Source organism: Eumetopias jubatus, unplaced genomic scaffold (assembly GCF_037043125.1).
Source record: "Eumetopias jubatus isolate StellerSeaLion01/CBP00866 unplaced genomic scaffold, mEumJub1_p1.0 scaffold_1, whole genome shotgun sequence".
NCBI lineage: Eukaryota > Metazoa > Chordata > Mammalia > Carnivora > Otariidae > Eumetopias > Eumetopias jubatus.
In genome coordinates, this window is record NW_028274807.1 from 6471534 (window position 1) to 6497797 (window position 26264).

The 26264-nt window shown below is 41.0% G+C and overlaps 1 protein-coding gene across 1 annotated transcript in view; it reads right to left on the reverse strand.

Annotated features, from left to right (window-relative positions):
• SH3BGR (SH3 domain binding glutamate rich protein) overlaps positions 1-26264 on the reverse strand; it is a 56760-nt gene that overhangs the window by 22966 nt on the left and 7530 nt on the right. The window contains exons 2-3 of the mRNA XM_088023859.1: positions 25657-25842; positions 14628-14708 (exon numbers count right to left, since the gene is read on the reverse strand). Coding sequence (XP_087879985.1) covers positions 14628-14708; positions 25657-25842 — 267 coding nt within the window. The remainder of the gene's footprint in view (positions 1-14627; positions 14709-25656; positions 25843-26264) is intronic.

Below are 26264 nucleotides of genomic sequence, written 5' to 3' on the forward strand. Positions count from 1 at the left end.
AGTTAACGCTTTTGGTCTTGAATTCCTCTCTATCTGATATCATTAATGCCACTCCAGCTTTTTTGTTGTTTGTATATGCCTGCTGTATACTCATCCCTTTATTTCACTTTTTCTTTAAATGATTGTGTTATTATGCTCTCATAAATAACATATGGCTCATCTTTGTTAAAATCCAATTTTACTGTCAACTCCAATTCCATTATAGCCAAGGAATCTCCTTTTGAACCCAACCTTCCAACACATAATGACTACAAATTCTGAATTTAAAAAAGGAAACAAACAGGGGCACCTGACTGGCTCAGTCAGTACAGCATGCAACTCTTGATCTAGGGTTGTGAGTTTAAGCCCCATGTTGGATGTGGAACATACTTTGAAAAACAAACAAACAATTAAGAAAGCCAAAGAAAAGAAAAACTACAAGGAAAATGAGCCAAAGCAAAAAGATTCAAGAGGGACTTGACATTTGACAGACGATAAGTTATTTGCACATCCATGTTCATTGCAGCATTATTCACAATAGCCAAGAAGCAGAAACAATCCAAATGTCCATGAATGAATGAATGAACAAAATGCTGTATATACATACAATGGAATATTATTCAGCCTTAAAAAGAAAAATTATCCTGTCTCATACCACAACACAGATGAACCTTGATTGCATTATGCTAACTAAATGAAATAAGCCACTCACAAAAAGACAAATGTTGTTTGATTCTACTTATATGAGATATCTAAAATAATCAAATTTATAGAAACAGAAAGTAAAATGTTGGTTACCAGGGACTGGGGAAAGGAAGAAATTGGGAGTTGGGTGAGTACAGAGTTTTAGTTTTGCAAAGTGAAAAAGTTCTAGAGATCTTTTGCACAACAATATCAATATACTTAACATTACTGAACTATACACTTAGAAATGGCTAAGATGGTTTTAAAAAAAGAAAGATGACAATGGCACTGAGTGAGTTACCGTTTTGGGGGCTTAAGTCTGAGAATAAGCAAATCTTATGGGGGGAGAAAAAAACCACAACAGAAAACTCAGGCGTTTTTGCCTGAAGAATCAGGAAACAGAACTTGGGGCAACCATAGCTACCAGGAAATGGGGACACAATCCTGGACAGGAGAGAGGGAGCCCCAAATTCTGCTTATGAATTCTGCCAAAATCTCCAGCTAAGCCCCCAACCACCCATGCATGGGACTGGTTCAGCTAAAGAACAATTAACTCAGCTGAGATTTGAGCTGCTCACTAGCTGCTACATAGAGTTTACAGTTTGAGTCCCACAAAGTAAATGTCTATGAATCAAAAAATAGTCAATATTTTTCAGAGGAATGTAACAAAATATAGTCTGCACAACCCAACATTCACTACATCTAAGACACAGCCCAAAATACTTGACATATAAAGAACAAGGAAAATATGACCCATCCTCAAGAGAAAAAACAATAAATGGAAACAATCTCTGAAAGGACCCAGATGTTGGAATTAGCAGACAAGGATTTCAAGGCAATCATTATACTCATGCTCAAAGAAGTAAAGGAAAATATGCTTGCAATGATGAAACAATTGGAAATTGTTCATCAGTAGAGAAATAAAAACTATAAAAATTGAACACGTAGAACATTCTAGAACTGAAAAAATTATCTGAAGTAAAAAACTCACTAGACAGGATGCAGAATGCAGAATGAAGATGACAGAGGAAAAAATACATGAACATAAAGATAGCTCAATAGAAATCATCTCGGGGCACCTGGGTGATGAGTCAGTTGAGCCACTGAGTTGGCTGAGTGTGACTCTTGGTTTTAGCTTAGCTCATGATCTCAGGGTCATGAGATCAAGCCCTGCGTTGGGCTCCATGCTGAGTGTGGAGCCTGCTTAAGATTCTCTCTCTCTCCTCCCTTTGCCCCTCCCTGCTTGCACTCTCTCTCTAATAAATAAAGAAATAATTCATAATAGAAATCATCTAATTTGAAGATCAGACAGAAACAAGATTTTTTCTTAAGTGAAAAAAGCCTCAGGGAAGTATGAAATAATAACAAAAGGTTTGACAGATATGTAATTGGAATTCCAGAAGGAGAAATGAGAGTAAATGGAGCAGAAATTACATGTGAAAATATAATGGCTGAAATTTTCCTAAATTTGGTGAAAGACATATTTTTACAGATTCTAGAATCTCAGCAAACCCCAATAAAGATAAATACAAAGAAAACCATGCTTAGGCACAACACAATCAAATGGCTGAACACCAAAGCCAAAGAGAACGTCTTCAAAGTGGCCAGAGAAAAATTACATATTGCATACAGGGAACAAGGATTCAAAGAATCCTCATATCTCATCAGAAGTATAGAGACCACAAGACAGAATCAAAAAACACATTTAAAGTGCTGAAAGAATAACCATCAACTAAGAATTCTATGCTCAACAAAAACATTCCTGAATGAAAGCCAAGACAGCTTCAGATAAACAAACACTAAGAGAACTTGCTGCCAGCAAACATGCAGTACAGAACAACGTGCAAAGCTAAAGTAAGTTCTGGGCCAAAGAGAAATGGCACTAGATGGAAACTTGATTCTTCAGAAAGACTAAAAAGCATCAGAATTTTTTTTAAATATCTGGGTAAACAGAAAAGATTCTTTTTCCTCTTTCTTTCTTTAAAATACATAAGACTGGAACACCTGGGGGGCTCAGTCGGTTAAGCGTCTGCCTTTAGTTCAGGTCATGATCCCAGGGGCCTGGGCTGGAGGCCCATGTCAGGCTCCCTGCTCGGCTGGGAGTCTGCTTCTCCCTCTGCCCCTCCCCCCACTCATTATCTCTCTTGCTCTCTCTCTCTCAAATAAAATCTTTAAAAAAAATATTCAGTGCAATCCTAACTCTAAACTGTGAAACACTAAGACCATACACTACAATCACTAGAGCAACCCACTATAAAATAGTTCAAAGAGGTGAGGCTAAAAATCCAATAGATAAATTGAGAGGGAATCCTAAAATACACTCAACCTAAACGAAAACAACATAGCATCGAACAAAGGAATAAAAGGGTATAAAGAGAAAAATAATAAAATAATAATAATAATAAATCTAAACAAAATCAATTCAATGATTACTTAAAAGTTAATGTACTAAATGGTACAACTGACCACAGAAATTGTCAGACTGAAGGAAAATGCACAGGAGCCAATTCTACGTTGTCTGCAAAGACACAGCATAAAAATAAAAGCACAGGTAGGTTGAAAGTGAACAGACAGTAAAAGATATACCACGCAAATGGTAAGTGGAAGTCTGGAGTAGGTTTGTTAACATCATGATGGAAAGAGAGAAAGACAGAGTATTACCAGAGACTAAAAAGGTGACACCAGGGGACGCCTGGGTGGATTAGTTGGTTAAGTGTCAGACTCCTGATTTCAGCCCAGGTCATGATCTCAGGGTGGTGAGATTGAGCCCTGCATCAGGCTCTGTGCTGGGTATGGAGCCTGCTTCAGATTCTCTCTCTTCCTCTCCCTCTGCCCTTCCCCCACCTCCACTCATGCTCACCCTCTCTCTCTCTCTAAAAAAAAAAAAAAGAGAGAGAGAGAGAGAGACATCTGGTAATGATAAAAATGTCAATCCATTAGCAAGTCCTAAAACTCATCAGTACGAATGTGTCCAACCATAGAGTTTTAAACTATACAAAGCATAAACTGGCAGGATTAGAGGGAGGAAGAGACAACTCACAATCCTAGTTGGAGATCTGAACACCCCTCTCTCATCAGCTGAGGAACAGCTATGCCAGAATCCAAACTGTCCTTTGTCTTCTGTTTTCCTTCTTTTTGCGGGGCTGGGTGGGTGGCCAGGAACTTTCAGCCTTTTCAAATTTATTAGAACAACTGATGTAGTTAGTTCAATTCCTTCTGCCATATTAATTCATTATTCATTATTCATCTGTCTTCTCCCACGCTATTCCTTTCCTTATTTTGCGGGCTCACGTCTCTCCACTCTGTCTTCTTCAGCTCTGCTCTCTACCTTGTTCATCTAAATGTTCTGAAATGGTTTATTTCACTGCTGCTTAGTTTCCTACTCATAAAATGTACAGTTCTCTATTAATATATCACAATTATATAATACGTAAGAGCCCCATCAAAATGGCTTACCTGCCTTCCTCCAATTAAAATGAGACCTTCAGAACACCTGAATTTCCTTTTCTCCATATTCCCCATCCATATGGATAGTTTCACCTAAGTCCTTTTTCACATATGCCTTTCCACAACTCCTGGATTTTTCCAATATAGTTTAAAATTCTTGATGTCACTATTATTACAGTCTTTTCCTTTACAGAAGTGGCTGTCAACCCTAGCGGCACATTAAATTCATCTGGAAGCTCCCCTCCCACAGATTTTGGCTTAACTCATCTTGGAGGCAGCCCTGGCATCCTACAGCATTAACAGCTCCCCGGGGGCTCCTGACCTGCAGCCCGGGTTGGGGCTGACCGCCAGTGTCCACCCTTCTCCCCGACCCTCTGAGGAGGAGCCGCTCGGGGCCCACCTGCCTCCCTCCCCCCCCCGCCCCCCAGCTCACACCCCGCCCCGCCCAGGGACAGGCAGCTCTGCTGACCGATGACCACTGCCCGCTGCGGGGCTGAGGGCAGGATGCAGCTGGGGGAGAGCGCTCCACCCTCCAGGCTGCTCCACAGCATCCCAGCCCCCACCCCGGGCCCTCCTGTGGCTGGAACACACCTCCTGGGGGCGGGGAGAATGCTGGGAGCCACTCCCACCTGGGCAGGGCCTGGGCCTTAGTTTCGCCCTTCAATTCAGCCCTTTTGCCTCCCATCTTCCGAGCGTTCTTCCCCAGTTTCTGGCCCTCAGACAGCTCCGCCGGGTTCTCCTGCACGGTCGTGAGACAAGAGGCCGCAGCATCTTCAAGCGGAAGGCCCTCCCCTATCTCTGTACTTATTCCTTCTCGTCCTTCAGGCCTTCTGTTCTTTCTGGAACTCCTGTTATTCACATGTCAGGTCTCCTGTGTCCAAACTCCAGACTTCTGGCTTTCACGCAGGGTTTCTACTTCGCTGTGTTTGAGTTCACGTTTGATGTGTTTGCTCCTGTTGAGCTTCTGGAACCATGATCGGGCCTCACCCGTGTCCCCTGTCTGTTGTTCATCTTGCAGTTTCAAATGAGCAGATCCCAGAATAGGTGCTCGTGCTCCAGACTCAGCCCTCTTACGGCGCCCCTAGAATGTTTCTCCAGGTCTCCTCCGGCTTCCTCATTCACGCCCCTTCCGTGGAAGGCGCTGGGGTCAACTGCTCGGTTGGTCTTCCTCCCACAGGTTACTGGGAAATGCTGCACTTACTAGATATTTTTGCCATTACTCAAAATTGCTTTCAACAGGCGCTCACTAATCACACCAGGAAATGAGTATCAAAACTTTTCACCATGCATTAATTGGGGCCCAAAATTCCATGATGCAGTTAGATCATCTATGCGCCCGTCATCAGACTTGGATGTGTCCAAAGAGCAAATCCACCTTCCAACAGAGGATGAAGCACGACTCCCCCAGGGGTCTGGGAACGTTAGAACTTCCCGGGATGGCTTCGGTGAGAAGGACAGTGCTCCCTGGGATGTAGAGATTCTGACACCCAGTAGTCACCCCCACAGCGTTCTGCGAACGTAATGCTCTAACGTGGGCATGACTGTCCTCAACTCTATCAGTCAGAGGAAATCTAATTACATATATGAGTAGATGTTTGCCATTGATATCTTAATAATATTCCCATGACCAAAATAATGTATAAAAGATATTGATCCTGAGCACTTAGGTGGCTCAGTCGGTTAAGTCTCTGACTCTCGGTTTGGCTCAGGTCATGATCTCATGGGTCATGGGATCCAGCCCCAAGAAGGGCTCCTTGGGCTCCGTGCATCAGCAGGGAGTCTACGGGAGATTTTCTCTCTTTCTCTCTCTCCTTCTCCTGCCTCTCTCTCTTTCAAATGAATAAATAAAATCTTAAAAAAGACATTGATCCTCGTGCTTCCTCGCCTCACATTTGACAACCACAGTATAGGTTATCAATCATAACTTCAGTAATTTGCTTTAAATGTTAACTTGATCATATCTTTACTTTTTTCATCTCAATCTAGCATGTTCTAGAATGGTAGTTTTCACCTAGGGATTCCCATCACCTACTCATATAGCTGTATTAATATATAGGTGTTTAGGACCTAGTCCAGACCTACTGACTCTCCTTACTTGCCATTCTTGATATATTCCTACCATATATGGTGAGAATGTGCTCGGCATTCATGGTATCTTTCATGGGACATATGCTTGGTGTATTCATGGTATAGTATGTTTCTGGATAATTATGTTATATCAAGAGTTTTCCTCTATTCATCCATTTTTTTACAAATAAGATATAATGTTTGCTATCTTTGAAAACAGGCTTAGTGATTATAGATATTTTGTCTAAAACTTTTTGGACTGACTTTTTTATTTTGTTTCACATGCCACAGAAACAACCACATTTTCATATCAGGTGCATTATTCTTGTTATAATCCACATAAAGTCTTTCACCTTTGAAAATTATCAGTTAAAAAATTAGCCACAGTTATTTTAAGTCTTTTGTCATTGACAGGTATTTTTCTCAGCTTGTTTTATTCTGCTGCTCCCTGAAAGCTTTCGCAGTCCACTACAAGCCGGACTGCTTCACCTTCCACATAGGATGACCCAGAGCCCCTGAGAAAAGGATTATATGCCAGGTACTTTGGAGGATAGGCCTCTGATGGCAACACTTAAAGATCATTGAGACCATACCAGTGGACTGAGTCAGGATTTCCAGAACTCTAGCTGGGAAGCAGATGGGTTCATGAGACTACCAACCCCAGATCCAGCAGAATGAGAATTAATTACATAGAACTCAATGAATCGGGGAAGGATGAGTATAGTTTTTGTTTCGAATACTGTTGATATTATTTTAATGTCCTACTTTCTGGATATACAAGGAAGCCCTCTGTCTTTCCTCTTAAGCTTTTTATAAATCACAACAATGTAGCAGACACTATTTTTGTACATTGAAATGACACATTTGTAAGTGATATTCTCTCTGCCTGACCCCTTCAGAACTGGAAAATTCTTAAGTCTTTCTCTGTTTCAAGGCAATATAGTTATTTGTCTAGGTTCCATAAGAATAGGTATTCCTTGTTGCCAGGATGTAAGTGGAAACTGGGTATGCAACCAAAGCCTTGCCTGGAATGTGCTATTAACAAGGATGCTCATTTAATCAGATATGACCAGATGGTTTTAAAGAACTAAAGTTGCTTTTACGGAGCCAGTGCTTACTAGCAAAGCCCTTTGGGGAAAACTGGCCTCATACTTGGCCCCCTACAGCCTGCCTTAGACAAGAACAATATTCCAAAAGCAAAAATGCTGTGTATGATACTTAATATCATTTGATAAGCATACATTTTCTATGTAATTGTCAAGACTGTCTATTTTTAGGGTGAGATTAATTTCTTTGCTGATACTTATCCACAATGTTGTTTACTACAAAATGACACTGTGACAAATAATATCATTTCCATAAATCATCAAGTGTCTGTCTTCCCAAAGGACACTTGAAGGAACTTTCCCCACATGTGCATGCATAAACACCTATAAATCCAAGCAATGCTGACAATACCAGAGGTTCTAGAACAGTCTGTGCTGCTAATTAGCAGAGTATCTGCAGAAATCATGTAAATCCTGTGACTTCAAGCCCCTCCTCTGGGAAGAGAAGAATCTGGACTGGACAGTCTCTTAGCTCTCTCTAGGCTGGATCTTATAATTCCATGGCCAGCGTTTTCTTCCACTAGTTAAAGAGAATTTCATGCAATATGACAGGACTTAGGCACAGATCAGGACAGAATATAAAAACTGAAATTAGATATTTTTTAAATGGGACAAGATAAAACGTAGCAGAGGCTGAAACAAATTTATATATATTAGTATGGATATGTCTCAAAGCATAGTGTTGTTTTTTGAAGAGCCAGCTATAGAACATTCTTAAAAATGTGATACCAATCAGGCATTAAAAGTACAAAACAACATACATATTGCTTGTGGAGATAAATATACAGTTTATATATATAGTTTTATACCGAGTTTTTTTTAATTCATGATGTTGAGTAAGGAAAGGGTTAAGGTCTAGGCAGGGAGAAGTGGAGGGCCCCTGGCTGGGCTCTGAGACTATTCCTGGCAGGCAGAAGCTAAACCAGAGTGAACAAGAGATAAGGGAAGAGACGGAACGCTTGGTCCCAGAAGTGAGGGAATATTTTTCTTTGGCGGCTACACTGTAATCATAGAAAATGACCAGACCTCAAAGAAGTAAGTCATTAAGGATGTTATCAAAAGTCCTTGTTAAAACCAAGACGGCATGAGAATCTCAAGGCCACAAGCTGCCTGGTCAAGTTTTCAATGAAAAACTGCCACTAAAAGCCCTCAGTGGAAACCCATTTGGGACCCCTCTCACTTTAAAGAGCTTTTTCTTTCTCTAAAGGTGAGACAAGAACCTCGCAATCCTGCAACAATGTTGATGGTCCTCAGGGAGGGAAGAAAGCAAAGTGACCTTACAGTTGCTCTGTAATGTTTGAATTTTTTAACTAAAGCAAACACGGCATCACATTCATTTTAGAAAGGCACATACATGAATATTTAAATGAGTCCCTAGTTTAGTGGTTGCTAAACAGAAGTGTGCATCAGAATCAACCAAAGAACTTTTAAAAATGAAGATCCTCGGGCCTCTCCCCAGTAATTCAGGTCTGAAGTAGAACTCAGACATCTGAATTTTTAAAACTATACAAATGATTCTACTGCACAGCAGCCCCATAATACAAAATAGTACCATTTAAAATAAAATTAAGCAAAAGATACACAAATGGTCATAACAGCATTACTCATAATAGCCCAAAAATGAAAACACCTCAAGTATTCATCGACTGGTAGGTGGATAAATAAAATGTGGTCTATCCATACAATAGAATATTATTCTGCATAAAAAGGAAAGAAGTCCTGATCATACTAGAAAATGAACAACCTTGACAACATTATGCTAAGTTAAAGAAGCCAGGCAGAAAGAACAAAATGTCGCGTGATTCCATTTATAGAAAATGCCGCGAAGAGGAAAGTCTATATAAAAGAAAGTATATCAGTAGTTCCTTAGGGTTGGGAGAATGGTTAGATTGGGGGGTGGGGTGTAATAGCTAAGGGGTGCTGGATTTTTGGGGGGTGACTGGTGAAAATGTTTTGGAAGTAGGTCATGGTGATGGTTGCACAAATCTGTGACTATACTAAAAAGCCGTTAATTGCATACTTCTGGTGGGTGAATTTTGTGATGTCTGAATTACATCTCAGTATTGTGTTTTTAAGAAGACAACCACAAATTAAACATTTCATTTCATTATGTAACTGAGAAATAAATTAGATAGAATTAACTGACATATGGAAAGGACTTAATAGAATACAGAATGATACTTTTTTAAAAAAAACTTTTATTTATTTATTTGAGAGAGAGAGAGCATGAGTGGAGAGAGGAGCAGAGGGAGCCTGATGCGGGGCTCAACCGGGACTCTGGGGTCATGACCTGAGCCCAAGGCAGACATTTAACCAACTGAGCTACCCAGGTGCCCATGATACTTACTTTTTGAGAATATTGGGGTCATTGAAAATGCCAGGTAGTTTCTAGTTATTACGGGAAAATGAATGCAGATATTTGCCTTGGCTTCTTCCCAGGACTCCACTACATGACAGTAAAGACTATTTTAAAGGATAAACTTAAAAGGACAAAAAAAAAAAAAAAAACAGGTGAGAGTTTACTGCAAAAAAAGAACCGAAGGGCATGATTTTGCAGATTCCTAGAGCCCAGCAAGCACACAGCACAAGTAACAAGGAAAAGACCTCATCTTCAAAACCGAAAAGGGGACCCTAAAATCTCCTAGAAATGAGAAAAACAGAAGCAGCCACAAATAAATGATCAAGACACAGATGGGCATCAGGCTCCCCAACAGCAACTCGCCAAATCCAGCCAGAACACGGAGCAGCGCCTTCACACTCCCCAGATGGACTCGTGCCATTTGTGGGAATTCTGTGCTGGAGCAGACCAGAAAGGACAGGTGAAGCATGCAGGTTCAAGGCAGGGCCTCCTGCATGTTGTGATAATCCTTGTGGCGCCATCAGACCTTTATGATATGACATACATAGTAATCTGATCAAAGTTAATTTTTTAATATTCAAGAAACAGTCTTTTCAAAGAGAAATGAAAATACACATTGGGTCACAAAAACACACTTCAAATGGAAATTCACCTCTCCACACTTCCTCTTCATAGCACCATCAAAGCAGAAACTAAATTTTAAAATAGAATCTGATGCTCCTAAGAGCAAGGAGGTTAAACACGCTCATCAGTCTTTGCATGAAGTTGGTACACCAGGGTGCATGGGATAAATGTTTCTAGCCCACCAGAGAGAGGTTTGGAAGCACATTTCAAGACACTCATGCACCTTTGTCTCACTAAAAGCACTACCAGGAATGTATCCTCAGGAAATACTCCAAAAGAAAGACAACGTGTTTCATCTCAAGAACCACTGTGAAGTTATTTATGATTTTAAAAAACTGTGGGACACCTGGGTGGCTCAGTCATTAAGCGTCTGCCTTCGGCTCAGGTCGTGATCCCAGGGTCCTGGGATCGAGCCCCGCATCGGGCTCCCTGCTCAGCGGGAAGCCTGATTTTCCCTCTCCCACCCCCCTGTGTTCCCTCTCTCGCTGTGTCTCTGTCAAATAAACAAATACAATCTTTAAAAACAAATAAATAAAAATAAAAATAAACTGTGAGCAACAAATGTTCAAAAACATAAGGACAGTAAAGAAAATTATGGCACACCAGCTTGATAGAATATTACATGAACTAGTGAAATGACCATTATGAGGCTGTCACAGCAGAAACAAGTGCATGGTACAATAAGTAAAGATTTAAAATAAGGGAGGGCGCCTGGGTGGCTCAGTTGGTTAAGCGACTGCCTTCGGCTCAGGTCATGATCCTGGAGTCCCAGGGTCGAGTCCCGCATCAGGCTCCTTGCTCGGCAGGGAGTCTGCTTCTCCCTCTGACCCTCGCCCCTCTCATGTGCTCGCTCTCTCTCTCTCTCATTCTCTCTCTCAAATAAATGAATAAAATCTTTAAAAAAAAAAGATTTAAAATAAGGGAATAAGAAAAAATAAAAATAAAGGAATAAAGTAAGCCAATTGTGATACATCCATTTAAGAGAGTACTACACAAAGTTTGAAATGATCATTATGAACAACAGCACAAAATTACAAGCAAAGAAATGAAGAGAATGTGATACCCAGCATCTGCTGTGAGTAGGGAGAGGGCGAGCTGCTCTCCTACCCCCTGCCCCTCTGTTCACTGCGACTCCGGGGCAGAAGGGGGCTGTCTAAGAATTTGACCTATAAAAGATTAAAGGAAAACTCTCCTTCCTAAGCTTTGCCAGACTACTATTGACCTGGGATAGAAAAGTCGAAAGAAAAGAAGAAAAGAAGAGGAGGGGAGGGGAGAGGGAGAGGGGGAGGGGGAGGGGGAGGGGGAGGGGGAGAGGGAGGGGGAGAGGGAGAGGGAGAGGGAGAGGGAGAGGGAGAGGGAGAGGGAGAGGGAGAGGGAGAGGGAGAGGAGAGGAAGGAAGGAAGGAAGGAAGAGAGGGAGAGAGAGAGGGAGGAAAGGAAAGGAAAGGAAGAAACAGGGAGAGAGAAAGGGAGGGAGGGGGGAAGGAGGAAAGGAGGAAGGGAGGGAGGGAGGGGAGGGGAGGAGAGTGGGAAAGGGAAGGAAAGAAAAGAAAAAAGAAAAGATCTTTGCTGTTTACAAAATCCCTACTGAGTCTTCAATTGTAAAATCTAGACTCTCCTTCCACCACCCACTGGTCTGGGGTCTTGAAAGTGGGGACCAAGAAGTAGCAGGAGTCTGTCCAGCAGGTGGTGGGAGCGAGAAAGCAGGACACCTGGCACAAGCAGAGTGGAGCGCCTCAACCACGACCCGTGACCCATGACCCACGACCCACGACCCATGACCCACGACCCAGGGTTCCAGCAGTAGGAATGAGCAGGCACTCTTTAAAATGATCTGATGTTGGGGCGCCTGGGTGGCTCAGTCAGTTAAGCATCCAACTCAATTTCAATTCAGGTCACCATCTCAGGTCATGATCTTGGATCATGATCTCAGGGTCATGAGATCGAGCCCCACTTTGGGCTCTGCACTGGGCATGGAACCTGCTAAAGATTCTCTCTCCCTCTCCCTCTGTCCCTGCTCCTGCTCTCTCCCGCTCTCTCTCTCTCTCTAAAATAAAATAAAATAAATCAGATGCTGCCATACTCTCTTGTCCGTGGGAAATGCCCCAGAGATAACTGACCATGTGTAATCCCTCCTTCTCACCACCAGTTAGTTCTCCTTTGACCGCGCCCCCCCCACCTGGCTTCTGTCTTCACCCCTCCTCAGAAACTACTTCTGTCATGGCCACCAAGGACCTCTGTGTTGTCTAGGCCAATGGTCACTTTTTTGTCCTCACCAGACTCAATCTCTCAGAAGCATTGGACCCTCTTCGGTGAAAAATGCTCCTCCTTGGTGGTCTTAACGCCAGACACTCCTGGTCTCCTCCTGCCTCAAAGATTCTCATTACGGGGGGATGTCACCTGAAGAGGTGGCCTCTGCTTGTCCTCTACCCAGCTTTAAGCTTGGAGCACCTTCAAGCCTGGTCTCCTTGCTGTCAGCCCTCTCTCGCTACTTTAGCTCCATCCACATGCTAGCGGATTCCACACGTGCATCTTCAACCAGACCTCAGGGAGACACACATCAATCTGCAACTGCCCACCTCACTTCTTCTCTTGGATGTCTCACTCAAACTTAACATCCCCCTGTAAATACCGTCCTCCACCAAAGTGAATGTCTACACCCAACAACCAGAAGCAATCATTCATTCCATCCCGACCCCACATTCAATCTATCAGCAAGTCTTACCAATTCTTCCTCCAAAATAGGCCCTAAAATCATCCACTTCTGTGTAGTTCTATCCCACCAGCTTAGTCCAAGCTGCCATGACATCTCATCTGTATTACTATGATAGTTTGCACCCTTTTAGTCCCTTCATATCCCATAATGTAACCAAATGAGTTTTCAAGAAGGAAATAAGATTAATTCTCTGCTTAAACTCCTTACAATGTCTCCACTGCACGTTAGACAGAATCCAGAGCATCACTACGGCCCATGGGATGCCCACCTGCAGCTCCCACCTCCTGTGGCACCCCCACCCCTCATTCCAGCAATGTGGGCCTCATGACAGTTCTTAGAACTTTCCATGCTCTTTCCTGCCTCAGGGACTTTGCACTTGCTATTCCCTTTGCCTGAAACAGTCTTCCCTCCACCTTTCCCTCCTATCTTCAAGACACAAGTGACCTGAGTGTCCCTACCAAGAAATGTACCTTAACACCAAGGCACCATGTCTTAAATGTAATACGTATACTAACATGACCCAGTTAACAAACACCTATACCAAATAAAACTCTCATACCAAACTCCTATATCAAATAAAAAAAGAATGAACTGCACGTAATAGCCTGTTTTAAACTGTTAAAAGGATGTATGAAATGCATTGCATTTAAGTTGACCAAAGCCAGAAAGGTGTTTCACTAAAAGGGAAGATTTTCTTCCTCATATAAAACCTCATTAGCCAGTTGTGAAATCTGCGTGTTACTTTTGGAGAAGGAATTGGCGCTAGACCTTCGCGTGTTAACCTAATGGCGTTACCTGGAGAAGCTGACTTATGAAAGACAGCACAGCCACATACCGCTGAGACAAACCCACCTCTACAGGGCAGGATTTTGAGTTATTTCTCCTACAATGAGAATTAATTTGGACTCAGTCATCACAAATCTCTTTTGAAATGAAGCTGAGTACAAACAAACAAATTTATTAAGGAATAAATGAATTAAACAAATGTATACTCGTATCTGTGGAGAGTCATGGGTGAGATTCTTGGGAGAAGTAAGGATGCAGTGGCTGGTGCATGGACTGAGCCTGGTGATCTCCATTAGACAAATTCAGGATATTGGCCTAATTCTGTATTTAATTGACATAATTATATGTAATCAAAGATGGAACAACACAGAAGAAAAACCGCTGTTGAGATTTATCTTGTTCCTGTGTCTGGATCTTACCCTCCCCCTCTCTAAAAAAGCAAAGTCAACTCATTTTAAATAGAAAGAATTAATATCTGTGATAGAGTATTATAAAATTAACTAAAATAAGCTACATGAGAAGTCAATTCATTACAAAATAATTTCATAAACACAACCTGAGAACTCAAATTTTTATATATTTATTTAGTGTATTTGAGATTATTGAAGGCAATGTTTCTTAATTTCAGTATTGTAAGACTTACTACAAAAAGGTGTAAACATAGCAAAAAAATGAAAAGCATAGTTTTACAACATGCTCTAGTAAAAGCTTTGCATTATCTCTATGTGTAAGACTTCATCAGAATAAGGAATATATTTAAACTCTGTTAAGATCATCATTTATTAAACAGTCTTGGATGCTGAGTTCTAGCTTCATTTATTATGACTTGTATGGAGTCCCAATGGGGTGTTCAAGCTTACCTTGGAGCCTGGAGGGGGAGCTAAACCCAGAAATGAATAAATAATATTCTCTTCTTTTGCAGAGAAGAAAGAGTCAAAATCCTGAAGCAAAGAAAAAGAATGTTTAAACCCCACTGCGCACTTGTGAGCCAGAATATTTACCCAAGTTGATCTTTTTTATTAGTCATTAAGTTAGAGGCTAACACAAAAGGTTATCCCAGTTTGTTTTGTCAAAGATGACTAACCCCAAAAGTTAAGAAATCTCTAACCATGAACTTTACATTTGTTTTTATCATTTCACTGGGCATAATACAGAACAGTGAGAACTTACACACACACACACACACACACACACACACACCTGTTCATGATCAGGAATTGCTGACAAGACTCAGATATACAGAGTGAAAGGATTCTCCAGAAGTGTCATATCTTTAGCTGGCTTCCTTATCATTTGGCCCTATGGATTTGGACCCTGAGCAGCTGAGACTAAGACAACACAGGATTTCTCTAATAGCTTCTATGGGACAAGACCCATCTCAGACCTTCTGATACAGGCAGCCACAGGATTATGCAGGGCTTACAGTGGCACCTGTTTCGGTAAAGTGGGAAAAACTACTGAATGAGGTGAAACCTAGTAGCTGATTGAAATCTGGAGCTCAGTGAAGCCCCCCCTCACTCGCTCCCCCAGGCCCACCCAGGGGTCCAGCCCTAAACCCAGTCTTCAGTAGCGTGGTTGTCAATAGCTCAGAAGAGTTTAATTTCACATAATTAAAATCTAGGAGATATTCTCCAGACTACTTCATGACTGCCAAACTCTGTCATCCGGGCAGCGATCAATTTCTTGACACACTGAGGGTGGTATGTCTGGCTGGCCGGCTTGAAGAGACAGCACTCAAACCAGCTTAGTCATGTTACCACCCACCCTACTTGTATGTGTTAAGAAGCTTAAAAACAAATACAGGCCACTGACACTGGGAAGAAAATGTTATGTGTTCTTTGTGTCATTCTTACCCAAAGCTTTATTACTTTCCTATCTGTTGCCTAGACTCACTCAGCGGTTAATTGTATTCTTTTACTCTGCATGCATTTTTGTAAGTTGACTCAAATCTTAGTTGAAGGAATAGAGCATCAAGAGTAAGTGATCCTTTGGTATCAATTCCTGGAGCGTGCACTCGCAAGATGTTAAAGATTACGTGATAGAGGGGTGCCTGGGTGGCTCAGTCAGTTGAGCATCAGATTCTTGATCTCAGCTCAGGTCATGGGATTGAGCCCATTAGGCTCCGCACTCAGTGGGGAGTCTGCTTGAGATTCTCTCCTTCTCTCTCTGCTGCTCCCCCACCCATGTACTCTCTCTCTAAAATAAATAAATAATCTTTTAAAAAAGATTATATGATAGAATGCATTAGTAGTAGTAGAGAGTAGGTGAAATATAATAAATTTATTCTATTTTTCAAAAATTCCATAAAGATCTGTAACTTCTCTAGTTGGCCAACTCTAGAAGCTTTCAAATCAAGAATGGTTTTCTTTTTTTTTTTTTTTTAAGATTTTATTTATTTATTTCAGAGAGAGACAGCATGAGTGGGTGTGAGGGGCAGAGGCAGAGGGAGAAGCAGACTTCCTCAGGGAGTCTGACGTGGGGCTCAACCCCAGGTCCCTAGGATCATGACTTGAGCCAAAGGCAGACGCCCAACAGACTGAGCCACTCAGGTGCCCCAAGAAAGGTTTTCTTATCATTGAGTGAACTGTCTGTTGCTTCAACTTAGGTCCAAATAGCTTTTTTTGTTCTTTTTTTTTTTTTTTTAGGTCCAAATAGCTTTTCTAACTTCTGAGGACTGAACAAAAATTTGTCATTATTTTTGACTTGATGCTAACAAATAGACACAGAAAATAATGAGTATGAAATGGTTTTTCAACTTCCAATTAAGGTAGTATAGTAGATTAGAGGCCCTGAAACAATATCTCAAAAAAGCAATTTTTTTAAGAAATTAAAAAATTTTAAATTAAAATTTAAGAAAAGAAGTACAGATCCATTGTTAAGCTGATACAAAAGGAAATATCATTGCCAGGTGAGACCAGGGATTCTAAGAATAAGTACACACCAAGGCAGAGTTTCTGACAAAACGAGTAGATCTTTATGCCCACTTTGATGCCACAGAGAGTAAAGGCAGGAGTGGGTAAAGCCTAGAGCCTACTCATGGTGGGGAGTTTTATAAAAGGAGGGCAGCAAGGGAGGGAGTGAAAGAAGCAGAGAGAGGGGGCAAGGAAAAAGACAGTTTCCCCACGAAAGAATGACAATTAGACTGACAACTGGCTTCTTAACAGCAACACAGAAGTCAGAAGAAAGTGAAATCATAATTTCAATGTCTTTAGAAAAAAAAAAACAACAGAATTTTAGACCCAGCAAAACTATTTTTTTCGGTGAAACTATTTTTAGGCATAAGAGTAAAATAGACATTTTTAAACAAAAATTTGGAGAATTTACCACCAATAGACACTCAAAGAAACTTTTATAGGCTATATTAGACCAAAGGAAAGTGATTCCAGATGTATTATCTATGATGCAAGAAGAAATCATGAGCAAAGATATTAATAAATATGTGCATAAATCTAAACCTCAACAAGTACTGACTACAAAAACAATTAGAAACATCTAATTTGTGGGGTGGAATGAAGGCCAACCATCTAAAGTACTAAAAAAAACAAAACACATGTAAATAGGGAAACAGTGATTAAGGTGTTAAGGCTCTTTTAATGTTTGGCGCATACACACTTGTACAGTTTGTTATTCCTCTTTAAGCTCCGTATTTTTATCACATATTTCATAATAAGTTTTTAATGACGTGAAATAGCTTGTCCAGCAACACCTATGCACCGAGAGTGCCCTGCCCCCGTCCTAACTGGGCTTCGATCCTGCCTCCCTTGCGGCCCTGAGGATGCTTGCCTTGCTGAATGGCCAAGGTCCCCTTTGGTTGTGTTTAGGCCCAGGCAGGCACCCAGCCCTTACCTGGGCTAAGACGCACAGACTCCAACTTGGCATTGACAGACATGTCTGTACTTTCAGTTAGTATTCCTCTGCCAGGCGGGTAACCTGGCCTCCACTGTGCCTGGCTTTCCATTGGGTGTCTCCTTTCTCTAGCTAACAGTTTCCTGCCATGTCCTGGGGATAACATCTTCATCCGTTCTGCATAGATAGAACAGCAGGAGATTGCACTGGCAGGGACAGGATGGTGCTCAGAACTACCGTGAACATCCAGTCTCCTTACTGCCGTGATGCGAGAAATCCATTGCTCGTCCGTGAGGTTCCCGCTACCTGGCACCATCATCAGGCATGGCATATGGGTGACCATTCCAGACGAGGCCAATGATTCAATATAAATAATAATTATTCTTACAGTAGGCATTTCAATCTCGTGGAAAGACACACTGACTGGCCATCCAGATTCATGCCATTTTTAAACGTGACATAGTCTTGGGAACCTTTGAGTCTCCTTTTAAAATCTGAACCTACAATACAAATAATCATTTTTAGCTACTTTCTGGAAACAAAGCCCTCTGCCTCATTAATGCACTTTTGTTAAGAGCGTCCACAGACTGCAGAAAGGCAAATTTAGCAATTTGCTCATAAGATAAACTACACTAATACCTCTCTGAAGGCAGAAATGAAAAGAATTAACATTAACAGTTAAAGATAAAATAACTTATAGGCTCAGGGCACCTGGGTGGCTCAGCTCAGTCATTTAAGCGTCCAACTTTTGATTTTGGCTCAGGTCGTGATCTCAGGGTCCTCTGATGGAGCCCTGTATCAGGTTCTGAGCTCAGCAGGGAGTCAGCTTGAGATTCTCTCTCTCCCTCTCCCTCTACCTCTCCTCTTGCTGGCACACACACACACTCTCTCTCTCTCTAAAATAAAAAAATAAAATTAAAATAATAGTAATAATAATAATTTGTAGGCTCATCTCATTAGATCCATACTTATAATAGGAAAATATCACAATCTTTCTATTTATATTCTATAGAATATCACAAATATTCTATTACAAAATAATACATACTGAAATATTACAAATATATATCCAAATATTACAAAATAATCCTCTTAAAAAGGAGAAGTCTTTTTCTTAGGAAAGGGGAAAACTTTTTTTCTTCCACAACTAAAGTGAAAAAAATCACTAGATCACAGCAAAATGGGATAAGAAATGCCTTCAAGGTTTCTTTTCATAGCAAAAAATAATTGCAGACCTTTTACCCTTAGAGTCAACATAGGTTAAAAGCTACATACGTCAATATTTTCTCTACTGTAACTAACTTAATTTAAAAGGACAGTTAAAATAAGCAAAAGTAAGAGATTTAAAATACTACTTTCACTGGAAAAGTACTAGAAGAAAAAATGAAATTATTTTTTGATAACTTGAGTGCAGAAAGTTTTCATAAGACTCAGGATCAGGAACCATAAAGAAAAAAGATTAATGAATTTGTTTTCATAAAAAAAAGTTTTAATTTCTGCATTCCAAAAAAAAAAAATAAAAATAAATTTTTTTAAAAATTTTAAAAAGCCAAAAGACACTAGCCTTTGGAGATGTATCTTGAAAGAAGTTGCTGTGGCCGATGTCAAAGAGGTTACTGGCTGTGTTCTCCTCTAAGGATTTTGATGGATTCCTGTCTCACATTGAGGTCTTTCATCCATTTTGAGTTTATCTTTGTGTATGGTGTTAGAGAATGGTCGAGTTTCATTCTTCTGTATATAGCTGTCCAATTTTCCCCGCACCATTTATTGAAGAGACTGTCTTTCTCCATTGCATATTTTTTCCTGCTTTGTCAAAGATTATTTGACCAGAGAGTTGAGGGTCCATATCTGGGCTCTCTATTCTGTTCCATTGGTCTACATGCTGTTTTTGTGCCAGTACCATGCTGTCTTGGTGATCACTGTTTTGTAATATAGCTTGAAATCTGGCACCATGATGCCCCCAGCTTTTTCTTTTTCAACATTTCCTTGGCAATTCAGGGTCTTTTCTGATTCCATACAAATTTTAGGATTGTTTGTTCCAGCACTTTGAAAAATGTCATTGGTTTTTTGATCGGGATGGCATTGAAGGTACAGATTGCTCTGGGTAGCACAGACATTTTAACAATGTTTATTCTTCTGATCCATAAGCATGGAATATTTTTCCATCTTTTTGTGTCTTCTTCAATTTATTTCATGAGTGTTCTGCAGTTCCTAGAGTATAGATCCTTTATCTCTTTGGTTAGGTTTATTCCGAGGTACCTCATGGTTTTTGGTGCTATTGTAAATGGAATCGTTTCTCTAATTTCTCTTTCTACAGTTGCATTGTTAGTGTATAAGAAAGCAACTGATTTCTGTGCATTGATTTTGTATCCTGCCACATTACTGAACTGCTGTATGAGTTCTAGTAATTTGGGGGTGGAGTCTTTTGGATTTTCCACATAAAGTATCATGTCATCTGCAAAGAGAGAGAGTTTGACTTCTTCTTTGTCAATTTTAATACCTTTTATTTCTTTTTGTTGTCTGATTGCTGTTGCTAGGACTTCTAGTACTATGTTGAACAATAGTGGCGAGAGTGGGCATCCTTGATGTGTTCCTCATCTTAAGGGAAAGACTCTCAGCTTTTCTCCATTGAGGATGATACTTGCTTTGGGTTTTTCATAGATGGATTTTATGAACTTGAGGAATGTTCCCTCTATCCCTATACTCTGAAGAGTTTTAATCAGAAAAAGATGCTGTGAGACAGGAATCCATCAAAATCCTAGAGAAGAACATATCCAGTAATCTCTTTGACATCGGCCACAGCAACTTCTTTCAAGATATATCTCCAAAGGCTAGTGAAACAAAAGCAAAGATGAACTTTTGGGACTTCATCAAGATAAAAAGCTGCACAGCAAAGGAAACAGTCAACAAAACAAAGAGGCAACCCACAGAATGGGAGAAGATATTTGCAAATGACACTACAGACAAAGGACTGATATCCAAGATCTATAAAGAACTTCTCAAACTCAACACCCAAAAAACAAATGATCAAGTCAAAAAAATGGGCAGAAGACATGAACAGACACTTCTCCAAAGAAGACATACAAATGGCTAACAGACACATGAAAAAATGTTCATCATCATTAGCCATCAAGGAAATTCAAATCAAAACCACATTGAGATATCACCTTATACCAGTTAGAATGGCAAAAATGGACAAGGCAAGAAACAACAAACATTGGAGAGGTTGTGGAGAAAGGGGAACCCTCTTCCACTGTTGGTGGGAATGCAAGTTGGTACAGCCACCTTGGAAAACAGTGTGGAGGTGCCTCAAAAATTTAAAAATAGAGCTACCCTACGACCCAGCAATTGCACTACTGGGTATTTACCCCAAAGACACAGATGTAGTGAAAAGAAGGGCCATATGCACCCCAATGTTCATAGCAGCAATGTCCGCAATAGCCAAATTGTGGAAAGAGCCGAGATGCCCTTCAACAGATGAATGGATAAAGAAGATGTGGTCCGTATATACAATGGACTATTACTCAGCCATCAGAAAGGATGAACATCCAGCTTTTACATCAACATGGATGGGACTGGAGGAGATGATGCTAAGTGAACTAAGTCAAGCAGAGAAAGTCAATTACCATATGGCTTCACTTATTTGTGGAACATAAGGAATAACATGGAGGACATTAGGAGAAGGAAGGGAAAAATGAAGGGGGGGAATCGGAGGGGGAGACGAACCATGAGAGACTATGGACTCTGAGAAACAAACTGAGGGTGTTAGAGGGGAGGGGGTGGGGGGATGGGTTAGCCTGGTGATGGGTATGAAGGAGGGCACGTACTGCATGGAGCCCTGGGGGTTATACGAAAACAATGAATCGTGGATCACCACATCAAAAATTAATGATGTAATGTATGGTGATTAACATAATAAAATAAAATTTTTTAAAAAAAGCCAAAAGACAAAAAGTGTGGGGAAAAAAACTGCAACATCTATGGTCGTAAAAAGGATACCTTCCTTCACAAATGAAGACTCTTACAAACTAATAAATACTACCTGCAACCCAACAGAAAAATAGCAAGTCGTAGGGGGAAAAAAGATAGCTTATAAACATAGGAGGGGCGCCTGGGTAGCTCAGCAGGTTAAGTGTCTGCCTTCGGTTCAGGTCATCATCTCAGGGTCCTGGGATCGAGCCCCACATCGGGCTCCCTGCTTGGGAGGGGGCTTGCTTCTGCCACTCCCACTGCTTGTGCTCTCCTGCTCTCTGTCAAATAAATAAATAAAATCTTTAAAAAGGAAAAAAATTTTTAAAAAAATAGGAAAAGATGTTCAGCCTCACTCACATAGACAGAAATTCAAGTCAAAGCAGTAAGAATATATTTTTCATCTAATAGACTGGCAAAGTTCCAAAAGTTTGCAAAAAGAATATTGTCAAAGTCACAGGGAACTAGCCACTCTCAGCGGGGCTGGTGGAAACGTAAGCTGGCACAAGTACATTATAATACCTTCTGAAATGCAAAATGCATACATGCTTTAACTCAGCACATCTTCCAGGATTTCATCCTCCCTACATATATTCACACTGAATACAAGGATCTGTGTTTACAAAGAGATTTCCTGCAGCATTGTTTGTATCCTGAATGTTTCCTGAATGTTCCCCAGTAGAGGACTGTTTCGATAACTATGTCACATACAAAGGAACGTTCTGCGACTGTTAAATGAAGGAGTATGGGCGGCTATGCAATGATCTCTGAGATCTGGTTATTAATGGACAAAAACCAAACATGTATAGCACACTCCCATTTTTAAGTAATATACAATATATATCTATATAATGTCTACCGTATTATAAATATTATAGGTATTTATAAGATATATATAATGTATGTTATAAATATACATAGAAAATTTCTGGAAGGTCAAACAAGAAACTGCCAACATTGGTCAGTCAAAGTAGGAACGACTACATCATTTGCGGGGTCCCCATGCAAAAATAAAACATGGGGTCCCTGTTTCAAAAACTGTTGTGGATTTCAAGACAGTAGGGCATGGAACCAAGCAGAGAGCTCTCTTGAGCATGGGGTCTGGATGACTTCCCAGATCACAGGTCCATGAAGCCAGTCCCCTCGGGGGAAGGAACTAGAGTCACGGGGGTCTGACATGGGAGAGAGACTAATTTTTACTGGAGATAATTTTTGAACCATTTTAATTTTTCAGCGTGCACATGCATTAATTTTTCAATTATAAAAAATTATTAAAAAATCAAAATTGCCCACCACCACTATTCCCTTCTTCATCCAACAAGAGCCTCAATTCTTAGAAATAAGGGTCATGGTGGAGGGAGGTCAAGATGTGGGGAGGGGGAGGGGAAGGGGAAGGGAGGGGTAGAAGGTGGAGGGGAGGACGCTTCCTCCCACAGGAAATCCCCTCTGCACCCTGGGAAACCCCAGCTTAAATCCAAAGGAGCCTTGGGCTGGATCATACATTCTCTTAAATAAGTGCTTGCCACATTCAGACTGTTTGAAAACACTCCCCCCACCCACAGGACTGGGCTAAGCCTCTGAAGAATGCCAACACGGTCATGTAAATCTATATAACCCTGTGCTGGGTTGAAGAGGGTTCCCCACAAATCCAAGTCCACCCAGAACAGAAAGCAATCTTATTTGGAAACAGGATTATTTACAGATGTAATTATTTACAACGAGGCCATATTGGAGTGGGTGAGCCCTGTTCTTTTTTTTTTTTTTTTAAGATTTTATTTATTTTGGGGCATCTGGGTGTCTCAGTCGCGTAAGCGTCTGCCTTTGGCTTGGGTCATGATCCGGGGTCCTGGGATGGAGCCCCACATCAGGCTCCCTGCTCACTGGGGAGGCTGTTTCTCCCTTTCCCTCTACCTCTCCCCCTGTTCATGCTCTCTCTCAAATAAATAAATATTTTTTATTTATTTATTTGAGAGCGAGAGAGAGAGAGCACAAGTACGGGGAGGGGCAGAGGGAGAGGGAGAAGCAGGCTCCCCAGTGAGCAGCTGAGCAGGGAGCCCAATGTGGGACTCGATCCCAGGAACCCGAGATCATGACCCGAGCCAAAGGCAGACGCTTAACCGGCACCCCTGAGCCCTATTTCAATGACTGCTGTCCTTATAAAAAGGCCCAGTGAGGACAGAGAGAGAGAGAGACAAGGAGAACACAAGGAGAGATGGAGGCAGGGACAGGAGAGATATATCTGCAAGCCAGGGAGCACCAAAGGTTGTTGGCAACCACTAGAAGCTAGGAAAAAGGCATGGAACAGATTTTCCCTCGAAGCCTCTAGAAGAAACCAACCTGACAGACACCTTGCTGTGGGACTTCTGGCCTTCAGAACTGTGCAAGAGTACATTTCTGTTATTTTAAGACACTGAATTAGTCAACTTGGGTCACATAACAAAATGCCACACTAGGGGGGCAGGGCGCTTAAACAACAGCTCTGGAGGCTGGAGGTCTGAGACCAGGGTGCCAGTATAGATGGGTTCTGGTGAGGACAGATGCCTTCTGGCTGTGTGCTCACATGGTGAAGTAAGAGGGATGCTCTCTCTTCCTCTAAGGACACTAATCCCATCAGGAAGGCCCCACCAGCATGACCTCATCTAAGCTGATCACTTCCCAAAGGCCCCATCTCCAAATACCATCACCATGGAGGTTAGGGCTTCAACATATGAATTTGGGGGGGGGGGGGGACACAAACATACAGCCCATAACAGCCACCATGTTTGTGTGCTTTGTTACATCAGTCCTACGAAACAAAGACAAACCTCCAATAACCAAACACTTGGTGCTTCAAATCAGAGGCAGGCCCAAAAGCTTTTCTGTAAGTGGGCAGATAGTAAATACTTTTGGCTTTGCAGGTCATATGGTCCCTGCTGCCACAACTCAGCCCTACCATTGTGCAAAATCAGCCATAGGTGATAGGTGAATCAATTAGTGTGGATGTGTTCCAGTAAAATTTTATTTACTAAAACAGGTAGCTACGGGCATCAGCCTTCAGGCTTTAATTGGACCATACCTGGTTTAGATGAGAAACATAATAATACAAAGAACCAACAGGTGAGTGCAAGAAGAGAAGAGGTGAGTTAAGGATTCCCATAGCTGGCTCCAGCCTTCGGAAGCAACACAACACTGATCACTTCCCTCTGCCTTCCAGAGCCCTGGCTGCATCTGAAAGATGACCTAGAAGGCTTAGATTACCCCTAAGATAACCTCCAGCTCTCATGCTCTGAAGTGCTTTGAGTTTTTAAATGTTTCTTTTCAACAATTTCATTTACTAAGCAGAAATGTAAAGAACTGGAGGCAAAGGTGATTTTCTGGTGAAATGGACTATTAAGTACATAAAATAAAATTGCTGCTGTAATCAAAATGGTCCAGAACAGTTTTTAAGCTATCTAGATATATTTCCACACATTTTTCTTGTATCTGTATTAAGATTTGACTTCTGCAAATCATTCTTTATGAAAGTGAAAGCCGACCCTCTTTCTACCTGGATTCATGGATGTGTACATCATAAGGCTGATCAGAATTCCTTTCCAACTAAATGCATGCTTGTGTTTGCACAAGTGACCTCTACTCTTCAAAATAAAATAAGGGGCCTAAAATAATCCCAAGAACTTCCAAATCACCATTTGATTGTTTCTATCCTTTTGTGAATCTAATGTATTGATGACTTACAATGGGTCTACCATCCAGGTATTAGTAGAAATAGATCATGTCCTGAAAACTAGCAACAAGTTCAAATGCTGCCTCCAAATTCGCCATTTTTTTAAAGATTTATTTTATTTTGAAAGAAAGAGAGAGAGAGAAAGAGAGTGGAGGGGGAGAGGGAGAGAGAGAATCTCAAGCAGACTCCCCACTGAGCATGGAGCTGGACTCATGGCTCAATCCCATGACCCTGAGATCATGACCTGAGCCAAAATCAAAAGTTGGATGCTCAATAGACCGAGCCACCCAGGTGCCCCCAAAGTAATCTGTTTTAAACAATTTCTGATAAACATACATGCAGAGGGCTTTTCCAAGGAAACAAATACTTACCCCACAATACTGCTCTTCGTTGAAGATCTGGGGGGGCAAAGGGATTCCGTTTTGAGGTTTTTTCTCTCCAGGAACATTCTCCCTCATCCACTTCCTATTGTCTTCATCTCCAGCAATGTCTAATTCCTTAAAGTCGATCTTATTAGCTTCCAAAAAGCCCACTACTTCTTGCTGCTTCTTCCTAATCTGATCAAGAGCAGAGAAAGACTACTATTAGACTAGGTTTATTTTTTTTTATGTTTTGCTTATATTTACATAAATGAAATCCTTTCTCCAACTATACTATACAAAACAAATAATCTTGCTATTATTTTAACAAGGAAAACGATAAAGTCACACCTCTTCATTATAAAGGATCAACAGAATCATTGTTTAAATTCTAAAATTTTAATTTCACCAATGTTTCAATCATGGCGTAATCAACCTAATAAGAATAGAAATGCCCTGATCATAGATTTTACTTGAGGTCTTTGATATGCTTTTAAATTCTCTGCTAAGCAATGTCCACAATAGCCAAACTGTGGAAAGAGCCAAGATGTCCATCGACAGATGAATGGATAAAGAAGATGTGGTATATATACACAATGGAATATTATGCAGCCATCAAA